The sequence below is a fragment of the Erythranthe guttata genome, chromosome 4 (assembly GCF_056151865.1).
Source record: "Erythranthe guttata isolate IM_541 chromosome 4, IM_541, whole genome shotgun sequence".
In the NCBI taxonomy this organism is placed as follows: domain Eukaryota; kingdom Viridiplantae; phylum Streptophyta; class Magnoliopsida; order Lamiales; family Phrymaceae; genus Erythranthe; species Erythranthe guttata.
Genome location: NC_142536.1, coordinates 1,361,722 through 1,381,817, shown reverse-complemented (window position 1 = coordinate 1,381,817; position 20,096 = coordinate 1,361,722). Strand labels below are relative to the sequence as shown.

Genomic DNA, 20,096 nt, shown 5'->3' with positions numbered 1-20,096 from the left:
TTCGTACCTTCTGCTGCTCCGCTTGTACCACAACCCGTTTTTTTCTCGGCGGGTCCCACCTCCTCGAATAAAGTACTTCCGACGTGGCAGCAGGACGACAATGTGGGTCCTACTAGAGCTGATGTTGCGCTATTTTTAATAGCTCCGCTAGGAAGAGCGAGATTATCGCCGATGGTGCTGCGGAATCCGACGGTTGAGATTTTTCTCCGATAGGAGTCTCCGGAGCCGGAGTCGTTTCCCGGTCAATCCACCGCGGCAGCTGTAATGAAGCTTGAAATAAAAATATATATATTTGATATTTCCAAATCAAATAGTCAGTTATTAACTTATTTGTCTTGAAAATATGTATGCGGTTTATTAGTACTAAATATAAGTATTCTGATAAAATAAAAAATAATTGATCACATAATGGAATTAAAATCCACCGTGTCAAATTTAAGACCAGAAATTACTATAATAATTAATAATAATCACGCCAGGTATTCAATTTTTATTGAAAGCCCCACTCCAGAATAAGTGGGTCGCCTTGGATCTTGTTAGCTGCACGGCCCACCCCACTTCGACATGTTTCTTTTATTATTTTAACTTACTTATAATAATATACATTATTATTACTATTTTGTAAAATTAAAGCTTATTAATATTTACTGAGAATTAAAATAAAGTTAATTCTTATCTCATGTCATAAAGATTTATTTTTGCATGTATTTATTTATTTATTTTTTCTTGATTTTTTATCTAAACCGCATGAAGTATAATGAAATTTAACATCAAACACAACCTTGTGCTTCACAATATATATAAACAGCATCTTTGTTAGTTTATTTTATTAACGTAATGGACGCCACATGACAACCAATTATATAAGATGATGAGAAAATAAATTATATATATTATTTGGTCGTAGAAAAAGGGAAAAAAATAAATATATTATAATATACGACTAAGTTATTGGGTGATCTAGATTTTGTCCTTACAATGTTGATTTATGTATAAGAACATAGTACAATCTTACTACTAATTATTATAATAATCTCCCACGTCGTAAAACAATTGTTTATAAATTTCCAAACTTTCTAATTTTAAATTGAGTTACAGAATGTAGAGTTATAAATTGAAGAATTGGACCTTATTGAATATTTAATAAATCCAATAATTTCTCGAACCCCGACTGTGACGAAAATGGCACCTATGTCGACTTAATACGAGATCATTTATTCAACTTCCTACGGTACAAATCATCAGATATAATTGAGAAATACAATCATGTCAAAAAACAACTTTATCCTTGGCAAGAAAATGTACAGTTAACGAGGAACAATCGAGCAAGTTGAAGCACCATACGACATCGTATTTCCCCAAAGTGCATTTCCTATGTACCACATACACATGTACTGGTTCTTAAACTTGTCATAAGCAAAAAAAAAAAAAAGGAAGAAGCATAAGCATAGGGGAAAAGAGCTTCTCAAAATATCTCTAGTGCTGGGAATTCACATCTCTACACCTTTGCATAAATCCTTCATACTGTCAGCAACTCCTGCAAAAAAAATTAAAATAAAATTGTATCCTTAAATTAATGTCCCAGATTGAATATAATTTATCAATATAATGAAAACGACGATGAAAAGGCAAGGAAGCTGAACCTTCTCTTTCTGTTTGAGGATTGTATCGATCTTCTTCATGTACTCATCAGTCACTTTCTGTAAACAAACCCAATATCCAATTATCACCAATACACAAACAGAAAATGAAAATAAAATAAAGACAATAATCAAGAACCTAATCTCGACACAGAAAATAAAAGTCCAGAGAGAAATTTGCTAGAGTTTCGTACTTCTGTCTGTTTATTTTATGAAAATGAACTAATTTAGGTACCTGCAAGTCAGCAGAGAGGTCCTTGACATTATCTTCAGAAAGCTTCTTCTCCTGCAAAATACGTTTGTTGCTTATTATTACAATAAGCCTATGACGTGGGCCGTGGGCCGTGGGGTGGGGTGGGGTGGGGGGTGCTATATTAGGCAGACCTTCTGAAGTTTGTCGTAGGATTTGATGGCGTCTCTTCTTATATTCCTTATAGCAACCTAAACATTAAGAGCAACTTAAGAACAAGGCTGAACCAACAATTGCGTAATGTGGTTCGTTCAGAATCTGTACCAAAAGGAAGTGTGTTTGTTACCTTGCCTTCTTCAGACTGCTTAGCCACAACCTTTATTAACTCCTGCAAACCACAAAATAACCAAAATTTTAAAAATTAAAAACAGAGCATCTTGTGTTGCATAATGTATATATATATATATATATATATATATATATATATATATATATATATATATATATATATATATATATTCGGGCAATATTTTGAGAAACAATACAAATTCAATTATAAACCATTCGCTTAGCTACAAAATACAATACCTTCCTCCTGTCAGATGTCAGTTGAGGAAGGGTCAATCGAATAACATCTCCATCGTTATTTGGAGTCAAACCAAGATCGGGAGAGGCCACAATTGCTTTCTCTATAGCCTTCAAGCTGTGTTAAAAAAATAAAAAATAAAAAAGACACTCCAAATGTTATTGGATCGCACAAATAATAGAACATTTAACTCCAGTTGAAGGAAACAATAACTGCATGCAACCCTTCAATTTGTTCCTATACGACCAACATAGCATGGATGCGCTGACTATCAGTAACCAAAAGTGTATGGGAGGGGCAAAATCGTACATTTCATTGTCACCACATTTTATAACCTAATCGGAAAAAAAAAAACTTGAATGCTAAAACTAGATGTTTGTACTAGAAATATACACCTGGATTTGTCATAGGGCTGCACCAAGAGGGAACTTGAATCGGGAGTGCTTATCTGAGCTATACTCTTCAACGGGACTGGTGTTCCATAGTAGTCCACCTAATAAAGTCCCGTGAAGGAAATTCAAAACGGTATTGGTGAATAAATTAAGTTATCCAAGAAATTAAATGAAAACGAAATAGAAAGACCTTAACACAATGTTGATGAAAGTAAGAAATGACGAAAATTGAAAAATTCAAGAATACACAATAACGATATGGAAAACGGAAAACGGAAAACGAAAAAGATATCCCGTAAAATAACGATACGGAAAACGGAAAACGCAAAAGTCTAATCGCTTGGGCGAGTTAGATAGTAAGATGTATAATACCTCGACTTTGTCTAGTATGGATGGGTTTGATCTTCCGGTTCTGATAGAATTGAAACTGGTTTTCACATTGTCAATAGTCTTTTCCATCTTTTCTTTCTGAAGAACAATTAATGAATTAATGAAAATTAGTACGTGTAGGTCGTTTGTGAGGTTTCTAGATGCAGCTAACTAAGAAATTAATCGGTAAATAATTAAAATTCGTACAACAGCTTTTTCAATCATTGATTTCTCCGCTTCAATTTCTTCAATAGTTGCGCATTTCAACACTCCGATTCTGATATTTTAAACGAGTTCATCAGTAACACACTACTAACAAAAAAAAAAAAAAAAAAAACCATAAAACAATTATAGCAGACAAATATTTTAAGAACCTTATAAACTTGCCTCTTCTTCCATGTCTGCTTAACAACGAAGGGCTTCCCGGAAAACCCTCTCGCCGCCGACACCTGAAGCTTGACGTAATTCGCCGACGCACTCCAACAACCCACATTTCCAAAATCTGCAGTAAAGCCAAAACTCAAACACGCACTCGTATGATAAATAATTAATAGCCAGAGAGACGAGAGACGAAAATGGAGTTTCTAGGAAAACCTGGGACTGAGAGACGGTTCTTGGGAAGATTAGACGCGTAGCAAACGGTGCGTACGTGAGATGCAGGCGAGAATGTTGTCGCCATAGGGATGACACTCTATGTGTTCGATGAAATGCCTCAGTTGAATTCTCTGACTTTCTTTCTATCTAGTTGAGGACGAGGAATTGTGGATAAGAGCGATCCTTTTGCACTGGGACATTCACCCACCAAATACGCTAATTCTTTGTGTAAAGATTTTTGCCCTTCACGGCCCAAATACAAAATTGAATTTCCTATTTTACCCCTCGAGTTTGTAAATAAATTTGGATTTCCTATTTTAAGCGGGTAAAATTAAGGTTACCAATGAGGTAATGTCAAATTACGAGAAACCTCCTATTTTTTTGTTAATTCCAACCGCTCTCAACTACGAATCGTCTCACGGTGTCAAATTTAGCGGAATCTTTTAGATTATATGTGGAACATTCTTTAGTTTGTACCCGTTTTACACCCTTCCAACTCCCTATTTTGAAATAAGATGATCATAAAATGCATCTTTCGCCCTGTAAAATATCAGATTGTGGTTCATCTAAAACTGTATTTTAGCATAAAATGGGTACAAACTAGAAAATATCTCACAAAATCAATACATTCCGTTAAATTTGACATCGTAAGAGTGGACGTGCAAGATAATTTATAGTTGATATATGGTTGTAATTACCTAAAAAAAGTTTTTTTCGTAATTTGATATTGTCTCGAGAGGGTCACCGTAATTTAACCTTAATATTTATAAGTAAAATTAAGTTTCCCATTATACCCACAAGACTCTGAGAGACTCTAAGTAAGTACTAGAATTTATTTGGAATTAGGCATGTTCATTTAGTAAAATGGTGACCTAAAATCCATTACTCCAAAATTTAATATCGTCGCCGAACTGAACTATACAATTTGATTTAGTAGTCACCAAATTATGAAAAAAAATTGAAAATGGTTGATTCGATCTAATGAATATACACGTGTGTGTGAATTTCTTAATAAGAAACAAATTTGTTTGTTCATATTTGCATACCCTTATATCTTAATCTCACACAAATTCAATGGCTAATCACGTGTTATCACAGTAAGACTATTTCCCCTCCTCTTTTTTTTTTCAAATGAAGCCAAAGCAAATAGAGGTACAGTCACGTTTACATGGTAAAAATAACATGCCAAATCCCACTCACACTCATGCATAAATTGTGACTCTTTTCACTGCACAAAAATTCTTTCTGCCTTGTTGCACCAAATAACACGTACTACCCCCTCTATATAATGTGCATTTCAACAACATTTTTACTTAACAAATTCAATCATGGGTGGGGTGTTATTGTGGCTATTGTTAATCATGATTTCTATTTCTGGATTTTGCAAAGGTGCTGTGTACAAAGTCGGTGATTACGCGGGGTGGACTATTGTCGACAACATGGATTACAACAAATGGGCTTCTTCCAAGACCTTTCGCGTCGGCGACACGCTTAGTAAGTCTATTTCTTATTTGCAAAAACGTAAAATAAATTAATAAATGTGCCCTTTTTTTATTTTCGTCGAAATTTTATGATTATTTTTTTTTTATTACGTGTAGTTTTCGAGTACGATAATCTGTTCCACAATGTGTTGGAAGTGACCCGATCGGAGTTCCACTCGTGCGACGCAGAATCTCCAATCGCCACATACGACAGCGGGAATGACTCGGTGGTGATACGTAGCCCCGGACACTATTACTACATATGTGGTTTAGAGGGCCACTGCCAGGCTGGACAGAAGGTTGATATAAGGGTGCCCAAGTCTAATGAGCCCGCCAAAGGCCCAATTCAAAGCCCGATTCAAGTAACTGGTGGTGCTACCGCTCCAAAGGGCTCTCCTATTGGTACAATGGCACCAGGCCCATCTCACAGTGGTGGAGAGTCTCTAAACAATTGGCTGTTATCTTACAATCTTGGGGTTTTGCTTAGTCTTGTTTTGATTTTCTATTAACATTGGGTTACTTTTATTAGGTTTATCGATCGGCTTATGTATTTTTTGTTCCTGTAATTCGGTTGCTATTTTTATGTATTTTTATTTAACTAGAAACCCGTGGAGGGTAATTTGGTAATTTTCTTTTAGTATATTATGACGATATGAGTATTCGTTTTCTAGCATGAAACAAATTCCTACAGCAGTGTACAATTTTTCGAATATCGTGTTTAAGTTAATTTGTTAGGCTGTTTTCTTCTCTTGAACGAGAAAATTAGTTATGAAAAACCTGCAGTTATGTTTAATTAATTTATCGAAAAATTGTATACCGGACATTGGTTTCCAATCGAATAATCGTAAAAACCAGTATAATATTATTCCAAATTACAAAATATTGAAAAATCAAATGAAGCTTAAGTGACGTGAGGCATCGAAATCGAATTGACTAGGAAAATGGACATAGTAACTGCATAATGAGTTGGAGTTATTCTATACCAAATGTGTGATATAACAACGTTTGTGCTGTCGCATTTTTTTAGCTGGTGGAGGTGTATGCTTGTTATTAATGTGATTGAAATATAGTGAAATTGCATTTCACCAAATTTGCTTGACTTCTTCTTCTTTCATATCTGTTACTGTGAAACTCATTTGCATTTCACCAAATTTGCACCGTCTTTGAAGAAATTAAATTAAGATGATACATAAATTTGTCAACAATCATTTTAAGTTCAGTATTGTACGTTTTTAATCGTCTCTAATTTCCACCAATTTGTTGCCCGAACCAATTGTTTTTACAATTTTGGAAAACCAATAAAAGAATATTGGGGAAAGAACATTTTTTTTTCCTACGCTCCCACACGTGCACCGCATGCCCAGATGAAGCCACTATACACAATAATGTGTAGGATTTTGTCGATAATTCACTCAAGTTGTTCACCGGAAAAGCATCAGAAAAAACGTTTTTTTGCAGATGGTATGGTAGTAAGTAAAAAATTGAATAAATATAAAAAATCAAGTACACTAGTATCCAATTTCCCCTGTAAAACTGAAAATTAAATCATCCGTCAATCTCACACGGATGGTTTAACATGTTATTAGATTCGATCTCAAATCATTTGCCACCGTTTTATAGGTAAAAATGTATTCAGTAGCCTAGTATCGTTTAATTTAATCTCTCGTATAATTCGAGACAAATATAAATTATTTTTTTATCCAATGTATTTCGAGTGGCCGGAAGAACCAATTCATCTCTAGATACTACTCTCTCTATATATATACACGTATACATACGGTGATACACACACCAACTCATCCACTCAATTCTTAATACCGGCCCCCATACCACACTCATCATCACTCTCTCCCGGACAAAATTGCGTGATAATTAAACACTCACCGTGTGCGTGTTTTACTTGTGAAAAAACAAGTACAGCATTTCATCGATCCCCATTAATGCGCTTCAGTAACTAAGCGTGACCTTTCAGTTTTTTACGGATTTTTTTCTCTCAAAATCCGCGTACCTATACATACACCTATATAGCTGTACCTCGTTCCTAATTAAAACACTCTACTCAGTACTCTGCCGTCGGTATTTTTATTTGTTACGGTGTGGTGCAATTTCAATTTTTTCTCTGCAGTAAGATAGTGATGGATTTGAGCAAGGTTACGCAGGAGATTTTCACGAAGCTGGAGCAGAAATGGCTGCACCACTGTGAAGGAAAGCGAACGCGTGTTTTGAGCATCGACGGAGGAGGAACCACCGCCATTGTCGCTTGCGCCGCTCTGGTTCATCTGGAATACCAGATCCAACTCAAAACCGGCGATTCGAACGCTCGTATTGCTGATTTTTTCGATATTGTTGTCGGTACAGGAATCGGAGCTCTTCTCGCCGCAATGTTAGTCGCCGACGACGGTTTTGGCCGGCCGATTTACTCCGCCGGAGAGGCGGCTAAGTTCGTGGCGGAGAATCAGTCGCATCTCTTCAAAGTCAAAAACGTCGGGGTATTCCGCCGGCGAATTAGGTTTTCAGAGAGGAGCATGGACGCGGTGCTGAAGAAGGCCTTCCGGAGAGATGACGGCAGGGTTTTAACCCTCAAGGACACGTGTAAGCCTCTCCTCGTTCCGTGCTTTGACTTGAACAGCTCGGCGCCGTTTGTGTTCTCTCGAGCCGACGCCATCCAGTCGCCCAGCTTCGATTTCGATCTCTGGAAAGTGATCCGCGCCACGTCAGCTACGCCGTCGATGTTCAAGCCGTATCCGCTCTCGTCCAGCGACGGGAAGACCTCTTGCCTGGCGGTGGACGGCGGACTTGTGATGAACAACCCCACCGCCGCCGCCGTCACTCACGTTCTGCACAACAAGACCGATTTTCCGTCAGTAACCGGAGTTGATGATCTGTTGGTGCTGTCAATCGGAAACGGCGCGTTAAGTAATCCGTCAAGCATGACATTCAGCCGTAACGGCGACTGCTCGACGGCGTCACTCGTCGGCATCGTCCTTGACGGCGTCTCGGAAACCGTTGATCAAATGCTGGGCAATTCCTTCTGCTGGAATCCTAACGATTACATTAGAATTCAGGTAATTTTATTTAATTTAATCTAATGTAATTTCTTATTTAAAATTAATTTTCACCTTTCAGTTTACGGAAATAACTGTGTAATTAAGATCCCGACGGCGTTATCTAATTTGCAGGCTAACGGTATCGCGGGAACAACGGAGGAGTTGTTGGAGGAGAGAGGAGTGGAGTCGTTGCCGTTTGGCGGGAAGAGGTTGCTGACGGAGACTAACGGACAGAGAATCGGAAGTTTTGTGCAACGGCTTGTGGCGGCGGGAAGGAGCAGCCTGCCGCCGAGTCCGTGCAAGGAAACAGCCGTTAGCCCCCTAGTTAACGGCCGTTAATGTTAATTTGTTACCGTCTCTTCTTTAATTTGTCCTTTTCTGTTCAGTTTTATTATTTTATTATTAGCCCGATGTCAGTTAACTGTCTCTATTGTCAACTTTAACCAGTAGCAGTGCACTTAAATAAAACTCCTACATATAGTACTAGTGAGTAGTGAGTGACTGGCACTTGATTAAATAAATCGACTCTGTTCTCTCTTTCTCTTCAATTTATTATTAATTACACTACTGATTTATTAATCCAAGAGCCATAATATAAAATATAAAACGCCATTTAATTAATTAAATTAGGAAATTACAAGCTGGCAATTGTTTTACAGTTTTACTGCTCATAAAAGATAAAACCACCTGAAGCCGACAAGATTGGACTTATCTTCATTTATCACTGTACGTTTTCTGGGCCATGCTATAATCTATATATACTCCGGATTTTTTTTTTTTTTTTTTTTGTAAATAATTGCTTATTATTAATTACCTAATTGAAAAAGAACAATGAATTTTACTTATGTCAAATCAGTAAATGTATAAATGTTAAATTGAAGCTGGAGAAGTTATGTCACAAATAATATATAAGCTAGATTCTTCCCTAACAAAACTCCAACAACTTGCATTGAGTCTAGTCACTCAAATTAAAGTATTTATATGTAATATAAAAAAAGAACAGTCACTATGAAAACTAAAAATAAATAAATATATAAAAAGAACAGTATTTCGAAAACCTTTATTTTTTATTTTTAATTAATGCAGTTGATGCCTGTAAACGTGGACGTCGTGAATATGCAGTGGAACCCCGTTAACGTCGGTGGTGATGAAAACATTAAAAACATGGTTGACCAATCACACGTGCGAATGCTCGTCCAAGTCAAAATTCGGCACTAGCTATATAAATATTAGTCAAAATTAACATATGCATGTTGCGGATCTAATTGAGTTTAATTACTAATTAATTAGTAGTATGGAGACCGACAGAAAATTAGACCAACCGGTTTCCACCCATTCCGGCTTGTCCCAAGATCATCCGCACGTGCGTCTAGCTCTCTAAAAGTAATGTGTGTGTGTGTGTGTGTGTGTGTGAGAGAGAGAGAGAGATTGAGAGCGTTTTGTCTGTGGTGATTCAATGTTTATTTATTAACCTATTCAATTACGTGAATACTGTGTAGTGTATGTAACCAGAAGAGATAAATGTATGTATACACATAGGTGGACATTTGGGTATGGGTGCTGCTCAGCCTGCTCAACTATTCAATCTGCTTCGATTTAACTCAGTTTATCGTATTTGACTATAGCTCTGTAACTAAGCTATCTATGTAATATAATATTTTGTCTAAATTATGTATTGAAGCTCTCGAAAAGGACCTTTAGCAAATAGTAAAAACTCGTGTATGTGTCCTTTTAGTCATAAAAAATAAATTATGAGGGAGGAGATCCCTTGATTATATTATGCATGCATTTTATTAATATATTAATTTATATATTTAAGATTCAAGAACTATGTACAGATGAACATATATTTTAACGATTGTTATTTTTGCATGATTGCTTAGTTGATGGATAGATATATGTTGATAAGATCTTGTCCCATAACTAACGAAATTTCACTGCCTTTTCATTACATAATAAGGCCAAACAACTGTGTAAGGATAGATCATACTCTTCTATTACCTTTCAATTCATTCAAATCACCGACTTCTTTTTCATCCAAAAAAAAAATAATAAAAAACTCAATTATCACCACACAAATTAGATCTTGTGAATCTCATGTGTTTTTCACCGATCGAGGACCGAATCTTGATGCAGCATTCATAATATAATGCTGCCAATCTTTAACTAAACAATATAATAATATGCCAAATTGGATTAATTAATATTAATAACCCCAATTAGGCTTTTTTTAGCCTTATAAATAATTTTAATTACTAGTAATTAGCAGTTTGCATGATGCCACGTATGTTTTTTTTTTTTTTTTTTTTTATATATATTGAATATGCACTCACTTACTGCTCAAAATTTACTGAGTAGATCTCGCAACAAAAGTCACAATATTTAATTTTGTGCATTGATGGAAATAATATATAATTATATATAATATAATGTCATGTGCATTCAATATTTAAGAAATATTATTTCTACAAGACATTTGACATAACATATCATTCATTTCATATATATATATATATCACTTGGCAGTATCTTGGAAGGCCGTGTTTGGTTTACCCTTCCAAATTATTGTATCCGATTCTTTGAGAATTGAGAAATTATTTTGTATTTCATTTTCTTTACTTTTCTTTTTCTTCTCGAAGAACGATACTCGATGATAATGGGGTTGGGCTGGACCCTAAATTAAAAATCAATGCGTTCATAACGATTAACGAGAGTTTCAGGCAACATGCAACGACAATATGAAACGAAACGGCTCTACCGATTTGAGTAGACCGTCGAAAAACAAAATCAATGGGAACAATTGAACATTTACAAAGAATTGAACACTTATACAAATAAATTCACGAGTGAAATTAATCCAGAATCATATGCAACATCACTGCACGTTCGTGTGCATACAATTAATTCAGTGCATATATATATACATGGAATTTCTCGAAATTGATGTAATTATCATCGGGGAAAATAAAAAAAATAATAATATAATTATTTTCTACAGAATCCCATGTTAATTTTGGCATATATATATATATATATATACACACGTGGCAATGGAATGATGCTATTCGAGGTTGGTTCGTAGGTGTACACTTGGAACACATGCTGAAGCGGCGGACCATCATCTCTTGCTATTACTTACTCGCAAATTTACAACTCACGACTCTCTTCTACCAACATATATTAATATATATTTATTATTCTCAAAAATAAATATATAAATATTTCGTACTGAAACCATATTGCATGGCCAAATAATAAATAAATGGATATTTAATTATAATTCATTATAGTAAAATATATAGATTCGTATTCAACGTTGGTGTTGACCACTAACACTCTTCTCCAATATATATATGCATGCAGTAGCTAGTAGTTACTACATGCAACCTATTAATTGAAGATAATTCCAATAGAATAATCAATTATTTAATTAGAGATTTTTGTCCAATTGTTAATCTAATTGTGTGATTATATATATGCAATAATTGTGAATTGAGATACTAAAGTTTATGAAATTTTAGATTAAATACCCTAGTCCCAAATCACCACTAATTAACCACGTCATCAATTGCAAGATCAACTCGTTGGAAGTTGGAGCCTTCTCCTTCGCCGACACTACGTGGCTCAATTGAAAAATAGGGAAATAATTTTTACAATGTAATTAAATGGTTGCTTTGGTAAATGGAAGTATATTTCAAAGGTTATACTCATGCAAATAACTTATAAGCTTAAAAAAATATAATGAGCATTTGTATAAGCTTATAAAGAAAATAATTAATAAATTCAAGTTTTTTTTTTTTTAAATAATTTATAAATTATTTTAATTTGACTAAATAAATCTTGTTTTTAAAACCATTTAAAAAAAAAAAAAAAAAAAAAAAAAAAAAGAGGAGGAGGAGGAAGAAGAAAATTTAGTACTTAAAAGCCCACTTCTTATACATAGATTCATAGACAACAAACTATTTGGGCCAAATTATTTGAAAGCCCGTCTCAGTAAAATTCTGTTGATGGAGGCCCACTTATACTGACCTCATTTTTTTGGGCTAGTCTATGTTTACTAAGAGGTTTTACTATTCACAGTGCGTTTTTTTATCTCTTGCAGTGCACTTTAACTCATTTGTTCATTCCATAAAAAAAAAAAAAAACTCATTTGTTGAATAACACTTTAGAGTTATGAATTTTTTTCATGATATTATCAATTTAAATACAACAATTATCAATATGGACGAAGTCGATTGTGATTTTGAAATAAAAAGAACATTTTTTTGTCAACATGGCTCTATTTTCTGAAAACGTTTTGGGAAAGCTCGACTTAATTGTCTTTTTATTTGGTTCTTCTGTATTTAATAAACTTTTAGGTTAAATACGTCTTCGACTCGCCTAAAACCCAAACTGAGGTCACAACATAATACCTATGACTTTACATCGTATCGCCATACGACGTAGGGGTGAAAAACATTTTCCCTTTGCTAGGGCTTCCTATGTTCTTTTAACCGATTTGGATTTCTAGTTTTAGGCCGCCTTTCTTGGGCATAATTCGTGTCGTTTATGTGGATGAGGCCAATATGAACGACATGGTCCATATCATATATAGACACAATATACAAATATATGTGTATATCTATATATATATATATTTGTAGTTTGATTTCTCTCGTAATGTATTAATGTTCTTAGTTTTTTCACAAAAACAAAAAAGAAAAGAAAATGCTATTTTTTAATATTTTTTTTGAGAAAAAAAGAAAATGCTATTAGTTGATGTTTATTGTTTAGTATTAGATTTGAAGAACGCGGGAGACCAAGTTTTAAAATATTTAAATAGGCGGGGGTGGGGTGATTTGGTCCAAAGCCTTACCGCCATTAATCACAAAATCCACGTAATTCTCCCACAAAAACTCATTTCACAAAACCAGATCTCTCATATAGGTTTCCGAAAATACCCCCCACACGCTCCCCACTCTCTCTCGCCCCCGCACACAAACCATAATATTTTTCTCTCCCCTCCCTCATCCCTTCTCATGGAGAACCAGAACTCCGGCGGGCGCCACCGCGACCGTGAGCAGTCGTCGTCAACCTCGTCGTCATCTCGTCGGAGTTTGAAGAGAAAGCTCGATGAGGAATTCGACGGAAGGATCGACGATCAGTCCCCTCTAGATTTGCACCGAGATCTTGTGCGAGAAGTACGCGCTCAAGTCGAGATCCTCGATTCCTCTTTCTCCTCCGCAGAGAAGGATCGCGCATCTGCCAAACACGCTATAGGCGTCCTATCCGAACTCGCCAAAAGCGGTAATACAAAAGTTTTCAAATAACAGAGAATGGAAATATCTGCTTCCTCAATTTCTTAGCGAATTCGTTATTTAATTGGCCGTGCGCGGTTTTATTGAGTGTTTATGCGCTGTATTTCGTGTTTGGGGTTTTGATCCGTTAGGTAACGTTGCGCATGTGTGATTTTAGAGGATACAGTGAACGGATAAAAAAATAATTTATTCTGAAATTCTTCAATTAATTCGTTACTTTGTGCCTGAGATTAGTTGATGTTTATTGAGTGTCAATGTTTTGGATTTTGAGTCTAAGGTTTTTTTATTGAGCGTCAGTCTTTTGGATTTTGAGTTTAATTAAGCTTTTGCATAAAATGAACTTTGAAATGTGTGGCTGCAGAGGACATAGCAAATGTGATAGTGGATTGTGCGGCTGTTCCATCTTTGATCAGGCATCTTCAGGCTCCTCCGGTGAGTGAGGGAGATAGTGGTCCAAGGCTGTACGAGCATGAAGTGGAGAAGGGGTGTGCCTTCACGCTTGGGCTTCTTGCCGTTAAAGTAATAATAGTACTATGTTTTTGTGGTTCTTTTTTATTTCTTATCCTAATCAGAAAATTCTTCGAAATGATATTAAGTTGTTATAATCTTATTATTATTCCCTAAATTTTTTATTTCTTATCCTAATCAGAAAATTCTTTGAAATAATATTAAGTTTTTTAGTGATAGGTTGTTCTGCAAATCTTACTGTAAAACGTTCTGTCGATGCAGTTATGAACCATGGAGGTCTCTGATTCAGTTTTCTGCTATTCTCAAAATCATTTTTCTCATTCATAAAGAAAGATTACGCACCTTGTCAATAACAGAATTTAATCTAGTTTAATCATCTTTGAATAAACAAATAAGTCTGCCGTGCATCAAAAGAATGGGTGCGTATAGTGGTGCCAAATGTTAAGAACTTGCCTTGATTGGAAATATTTCTTGATCATTATATATTTGATCGATATTTTTTATAGAACATATTGAGCTTTTCCAGCATTAATGTTATTGTTAAACTAATGAAAGGATGACCACAAATAGAAAGATTACATCACAGTTACTGAATATAGGTTGAATATCTTTGTGTTACGCGTCACTCATATTTTTTGTCAACCTACCACTTTGTTTCACAGCCAGAGTATCAACAGCTCATTGTGGATGCGGGAGCTCTACCCCATCTTGTTGATCTGTTAAAGAGGCATAAGTTAAACTCGCGGGCAGCAAATGGCGTTATTAAGCGAGCAGCTGATGCAATCACTAACCTTGCTCATGAGAATAGCAGCATTAAAATTCGTGTTAGGTTGGTTTTATTTTGTACTCATGTGGTTGGATATTTGTGTTCTGCCTGTTTTTTAATACTCTAATTATGTGCTTAGGGTTGAAGGAGGTATCCCTCCTCTTGTTGAATTGCTTGATTTTGCTGATCCAAAGGTGCAGAGAGCGGCGGCTGGAGCCCTTCGAACCCTTGCTTTTAAAAATGACGAGAACAAAGATCAGGTATTTTGACTCAAAGTATATGATGAAGTATCTGCCTATTTTCATTTTTACCTTTAATGATATTTTATCGAATTTCAGATTGTAGAATGCAATGGTTTACCTACACTTATACTAATGCTGCGGTCTGAGGATGCTGCTATACACTATGAAGCGGTTGGCTACTGTTATATCCCTTTGCAGTTTACTGTGCCTTTATTTAAATATCTGATATTCTCATACTACTGTGCCAAAAAACAGGTTGGCGTTATTGGAAACCTGGTCCACTCATCTCCGAGCATTAAGAAACAAGTTCTTGCTGCTGGGGCGTTGCAACCTGTCATCAGGTTACTTAGGTATGATTGATGTAGGCATGCTATGAAGGCTAATATCTTCACTGAAAACATATATGCAAGGATCTTTGTTTTATTTGATTGTTAACTGATGCCGCCTATGATAACAGTTCCTACTGTTCTGAGAGCAAAAGAGAGGCTGCGTTGTTGCTTGGGCAATTTGCTGCAACAGATTCAGACTGTAAGGTTGACCTAAATACTTTTCTGTTTAAAAACAGCATCATATTAATTGCATAGTAATCTCTGATTGTAGTCCTTGTTGAGAAATCTTTTAATAATTCTTTTGTAGGTGCACATTGTTCAAAGAGGTGCTCTACAGCCTCTAATACAAATGCTCCAGTCACCTGATACTCAATTAAAGGAAATGTCAGCCTTTGCGCTAGGGAGGTTAGCTCAGGTAACATTTTCATTTATTTCTTTTTGGTTCCGCTGTTTTCCACCTTCAGTTACATTTTCAAAGGTTTACTCTGGACTCATTACTGTTTCTATTATATTATTTGATGCTATTGCAGGATACTCACAATCAAGCTGGTATAGCCCACAGCGGCGCAATAGAGCCCTTACTGAAGCTTCTTGAGTCAAAACATGAATTTCTACAACATAATTCTGCATTTGTTCTTTATGGGCTTGTAGAGAATGAGGTATTGTAAAAGATAATTATTCAATTTTTCGTTTTAGTAGTATAAGTTTCATGATTTTAATCGGTTGGACTAATTGTTCCTTCTTGTTCTCCCCTCCCTTATTCTTTGTCCCATCTCTTCTATAGGATACTATTGCAGATCTTGTCAGATTTGGGGGCGTTCAGAAACTTCAAGATGGTGAATTTATTGGCCAAGTATAATCCCACACACCTTTCACTTTGAGAAATATCCATTATTGTGTTAGTCAAGTCACAAGTAGCATTATATACTTTTACTGAAAAGTGACGTCATAATCCTTTTGCTGCAGCCAACTAGGGATTGCGTTGCCAGAACGTTGAAAAAACTTGAAGATAAAATTCATGGAAGTGTGAGTAATTCACTTCTACACAAAATTTGATTTAATGGAATTGAGTTTGAAGAACACAAAGATAGAAGGACTGCAAAAAAAAAAATGCTAAAACAGAATGATATAAGTTGGTTTTTTCAATTGGGCCTCTTTACTGATGCAATGACTTATGTTGGATCTTTAACTTAGTTAATGTTTCCATGGGCAGGTATTAAGTTATTTATTGCGTATGATGCGTGTGGGAGAGAAAAAAGTTCAAAGACGAGTAGTTTTGGCTCTAGCACATCTCTGTAATCCAGATGACCAGAAAACCATTTTCATAGATAACGATGGTATACTATTTATTAAATTGATTATTACTGTCAGTGTTGTGTGTCTCAGCATCTATACACCACCTGCCTCACCTATCATATGTTCTTGCAGGATTAACGTTGCTATTGGAGCTTCTGGAATCGACTAACTCAAAACATCAAAGAGACAGCTCTATTGCTTTATGTAGGTTAGCTAATAAAGCAAGCTCACTGTCTCTAATGGATGCAGCTCCTCCTTCCCCAATACCTCAGGTTATAATTTGCAGTTTCTGGGGTTGTTTTGTAGAAAAAATAAAATAAAGAATCAAGTGGTTTTGTGGGGGAGAGATTTTCTGCTGTTCTTCTACGAAGATATTTCCTCAATTCTCTCTACAAACATCTAATAATGCTACACTGCTGCAGGTCTATTTGGGTGAGCAATATGTAAATAATCCTACACTGGCAGATGTGACATTTTTAGTTGAAGGTGGAAATCTTTCTACAGCTTCTTGCATGATTTCTATGTGCATAACTCATGCTAAACAGTTTTTTTTATTGATCTCGTCATTTTTAATTTTCATCATCAGGAAAACGGTTCTATGCACACAGAATTTGTTTGCTTGCTTCTTCCGATGCATTCCGGGCTATGTTTGATGGTGGTTATCGGGTGAGCTATTATTGATTCACGGTCTTTGGTTTATCTCTTTGCTATGAACATAAAGTCTGCTTGACTGCTTTTGTTAATCTTTTTAAATAATTTTGCTCGGTCGTGATTGCAGGAAAGAGATGCTAAAGACATAGAGATCCCGAACATTAGATGGGACATTTTTGAGCTGATGATGAGGTGAATGCTTTATAATACTACAACAACTCTTAGCTTTTGTAATAAAATTACAACTCAAACCAATTGATTTGTGATTCTAACTCTTTTTTTTCTGTCTCTTTTTTTCGTAGGTACATTTACACGGGATCCATTGATGTAAAGTTAGATATTGCACAGGATCTTCTGAGAGCTGCTGATCAATATCTATTAGATGGTCTGAAGCGTCTGTGTGAATATGCCATTGCACAGGTAAGTTCTGATAACCGAAATACGTATTATACTCTCTAAATCAATATCCTTATTTGTGTCTGATATTCGGTTCTTTATCCAAAAAGGATATATCCGTGGAAAATGTATCCCTCATGTTTGAGTTATCGGAGGCGTTCAATGCATTGTCATTGAGGCATGCTTGTGTTTTGTTCATTCTAAAAAACTTCGACAAGTTGTCCGTCATGCCCTGGTATGTTTTACTAATTTACCCCTGCTTCATCCTTCTCTTTCTCAAGTGTGCTAGTTGCTGACCTACTTGACGGGTTGCAGGTATTCTCAGCTTATCCAACGTATTTTACCCGAGACTCGTAATTACTTTGTAAGAGCGCTGACTAGACCTGACCAGATGGTGATTTAACGTGATAGCTGACTTGGGCTGAAGTTTTGATACTGATCTTTGACCAATTAGTAACGCAGGAGAATGTATAGAAGTGGACTAGTTTTTTTACCTTTGAATTGGTGGTTTAATTGATCAAACAAAACGATGAGCCACTTTGTTTTCTAATTCAATTTTTATTCATATACGGATTAGTTCTGTATCTGACACTCTCGATATGAGTTCTAAGTCAATCTTAGATATAACTTGTTCTTCTCACTGCTTATTAAATGTTTAAGATTATATCATAATGTGTATTATACTGTACATGGTGTCGTTTTCATTCCCCTACAAACAAAATTTGAGCTGATTGAAACTTGCGATAAAGATTACGATATTTTATTGTACAGAAAATTTGCGTGGATATGTATCATTCTTGACGAGATTTGAGTGCATAGTGATATTCTCTTCTTAACCTAGCTTTGTTCGGCCAGCTCTCTTCCACTCCACACGCGTGTGATTGAGCACTCAACGGGGCCACCTGCGGCTTCTTGTTTGAGGAGGGCACAATATTTTCGAAACGTCTGTACACTAACGTGAAGTCTGAAATCTAGAGAGAATAAAAATTTCATCTCCAATTTGTTCAGTTCTGCTGTACTTACGCCTCCCACTCTAGCGTAATAGGCATTGTTGAAGAATCTGAAATTTATCACAACTTATTAGAAGCAAGCAAACAGACAAAACATGACTATATCACTATACAAGAGAATAAAAAAAGAAAAGAAATTATTTAATCAACTTACGCATCGTCGATAAATTTTGCAGCCACCATTACGCTTGTGATAAGGAGCCGGTGAATATTGAGGGAATTTAATGATAAATTTGTCCGCTGCATAAACCGATCCATATATATATTTGCAATAACAAAGCACGAAGGGCTGCAGCACGAATACTTAAAAATCCGATCGATGTACTGTTCGATGCTCAGAGAAGGTGCACATAAGCCATGAAATATGGTGATAACATCTTTCGTATCTGAAGTTTCCATTGTCCTTTCGTTTTTCTGAACAGATCTCTCCAAAAACGTCGAGAGAAGTGATAAAACTCCGGGTTTTCCTATATTGTCCTTTCTCGAGCCTTTTAGCCCCAAAGCTGCATATTCTTTTGAGCATAAACTATCGGTTTCAATTGTCACTGTTCCCATATTCCAATAATTCAGGAGCCAAATTTCGGCCAGCAATTGACGCTGAAAATCGTTGATACGAGTTTACCGTTAGAATTCAAGAGTTAACGAAACTATGATTTCGACTTGTCAAAAATATCTCTGTATAGTATATAGTACCTGAATTCACTCTTAACAAACCCATGTAGAAAACATTTAAGAAATTCAAAGTGTCTGCGATTTCAATATCCAGTCAAACTCATTAAATAACTTATAAACCGTTGATTAGATTTAATTTCTACTTGTGTAGTTTTCTGTACAAGTAAAACAAACATAAATTCAAGGACTTACAACTAAATACAGTAGAACCTCGATAAATTAATATTCGATAAATTAATAGTTTCTCTCGGTACCGAGTCGACTCGGTGAAAACGTGTTCAATTATTAACTCGGTAATTTAATAATTCGCTAAATTAATAGAATTTTCCTAGTCCCGCCAGTAACTGTAATCTGTAATCTATCTCTAAGATTCATTACAACAAAGATCGGCAACATACAATAATCACAAATCGAAACAGAGCCTTTGTTCTGGAAACTGAATAAGAAAGCCACGTCACATCCAAGCGCAGCATAAAAATTGAATCGAAACTAAACGGAATGAAATTCAGACAAAATTGGGGAAGAAGAAATTAAAGCTTACAGTGGGTAATTGACAGATCTGGAGCTCCAATCTTCCACATTCATGAAAAAAATGGCGGACTGAATTTCAAGCAGTTGTTTATCATCACCACTTTATAAACTAGTTTATTCCTCCTACATGAATAAAGTT

General features: G+C 35.6%; 5 protein-coding genes across 5 annotated transcripts; 3 read left to right on the top strand and 2 right to left on the bottom strand.

The window, feature by feature from the left end:
* Nucleotides 1–1,269: 1,269 nt before the first annotated feature.
* RRF (ribosome recycling factor, chloroplast precursor) lies at nucleotides 1,270–3,996 on the bottom strand. Its single transcript, XM_012976886.2, has 11 exons — nucleotides 3,772–3,996; nucleotides 3,565–3,679; nucleotides 3,385–3,454; nucleotides 3,181–3,276; nucleotides 2,812–2,909; nucleotides 2,419–2,533; nucleotides 2,177–2,218; nucleotides 2,025–2,081; nucleotides 1,876–1,926; nucleotides 1,644–1,700; nucleotides 1,270–1,537 (listed from the first exon to the last, which is right to left on the bottom strand). The coding sequence occupies exons 1-11, from the start codon at nucleotides 3,854–3,856 to the stop codon at nucleotides 1,520–1,522; spliced, it is 804 nt and encodes a 267-aa protein (XP_012832340.2). The 5' UTR covers nucleotides 3,857–3,996; the 3' UTR covers nucleotides 1,270–1,519.
* A 983-nt stretch (nucleotides 3,997–4,979) lies between these two features.
* LOC105957824 (mavicyanin) lies at nucleotides 4,980–5,913 on the top strand. The gene is made up of 2 exons (XM_012981793.2): nucleotides 4,980–5,265; nucleotides 5,370–5,913. The coding sequence occupies exons 1-2, from the start codon at nucleotides 5,100–5,102 to the stop codon at nucleotides 5,759–5,761; spliced, it is 558 nt and encodes a 185-aa protein (XP_012837247.1). The 5' UTR covers nucleotides 4,980–5,099; the 3' UTR covers nucleotides 5,762–5,913.
* Nucleotides 5,914–6,907: 994 nt separating this feature from the next.
* Nucleotides 6,908–8,847, top strand: PLP9 (PATATIN-like protein 9). The gene is made up of 2 exons (XM_012976900.2): nucleotides 6,908–8,317; nucleotides 8,432–8,847. Exons 1-2 carry the CDS (start codon nucleotides 7,388–7,390, stop codon nucleotides 8,636–8,638), a joined length of 1,137 nt encoding a protein of 378 aa, XP_012832354.1. The 5' UTR covers nucleotides 6,908–7,387; the 3' UTR covers nucleotides 8,639–8,847.
* Nucleotides 8,848–13,149: 4,302 nt separating this feature from the next.
* On the top strand, nucleotides 13,150–18,384 carry LOC105953254 (ARM REPEAT PROTEIN INTERACTING WITH ABF2). Its single transcript, XM_012976912.2, has 19 exons — nucleotides 13,150–13,585; nucleotides 13,958–14,115; nucleotides 14,727–14,893; nucleotides 14,970–15,090; nucleotides 15,169–15,243; nucleotides 15,328–15,422; nucleotides 15,530–15,605; nucleotides 15,709–15,816; nucleotides 15,932–16,060; nucleotides 16,186–16,254; nucleotides 16,368–16,427; nucleotides 16,615–16,738; nucleotides 16,830–16,969; nucleotides 17,120–17,183; nucleotides 17,284–17,363; nucleotides 17,476–17,540; nucleotides 17,651–17,768; nucleotides 17,855–17,979; nucleotides 18,060–18,384. Exons 1-19 carry the CDS (start codon nucleotides 13,318–13,320, stop codon nucleotides 18,145–18,147), a joined length of 2,130 nt encoding a protein of 709 aa, XP_012832366.2. The 5' UTR covers nucleotides 13,150–13,317; the 3' UTR covers nucleotides 18,148–18,384.
* On the bottom strand, nucleotides 18,345–19,317 carry CYCP1;1 (cyclin p1;1). The gene is given in 3 exon segments (XM_088816252.1): nucleotides 18,345–18,622; nucleotides 18,624–18,804; nucleotides 18,909–19,317. Coding segments are annotated over 3 exon segments (669 nt in total). The 5' UTR covers nucleotides 19,310–19,317; the 3' UTR covers nucleotides 18,345–18,535.
* Between the last annotated feature and the right edge of the window lie 779 nt (nucleotides 19,318–20,096).

Coding starts and splice junctions, on each gene's coding strand:
- RRF (XM_012976886.2), bottom strand. CDS start 3,856: ATGGCGACAACATTCTCGCCTGCATCTCACGTACGCACCGTTTGCTAC. Junction 3,455..3,564: donor AAGCAGACATGGAAGAAGAG/GCAAGTTTATAA, acceptor TTAAAATATCAG/AATCGGAGTGTTGAAATGCG. Junction 2,910..3,180: donor CCATACTAGACAAAGTCGAG/GTATTATACATC, acceptor GGACTTTATTAG/GTGGACTACTATGGAACACC.
- PLP9 (XM_012976900.2), top strand. CDS start 7,388: ATGGATTTGAGCAAGGTTACGCAGGAGATTTTCACGAAGCTGGAGCAG. Junction 8,318..8,431: donor ACGATTACATTAGAATTCAG/GTAATTTTATTT, acceptor TCTAATTTGCAG/GCTAACGGTATCGCGGGAAC.
- LOC105953254 (XM_012976912.2), top strand. CDS start 13,318: ATGGAGAACCAGAACTCCGGCGGGCGCCACCGCGACCGTGAGCAGTCG. Junction 15,244..15,327: donor CTGCTATACACTATGAAGCG/GTTGGCTACTGT, acceptor GCCAAAAAACAG/GTTGGCGTTATTGGAAACCT. Junction 16,739..16,829: donor CATTTTCATAGATAACGATG/GTATACTATTTA, acceptor ATGTTCTTGCAG/GATTAACGTTGCTATTGGAG.
- LOC105957824 (XM_012981793.2), top strand. CDS start 5,100: ATGGGTGGGGTGTTATTGTGGCTATTGTTAATCATGATTTCTATTTCT. Junction 5,266..5,369: donor TCGCGTCGGCGACACGCTTA/GTAAGTCTATTT, acceptor TATTACGTGTAG/TTTTCGAGTACGATAATCTG.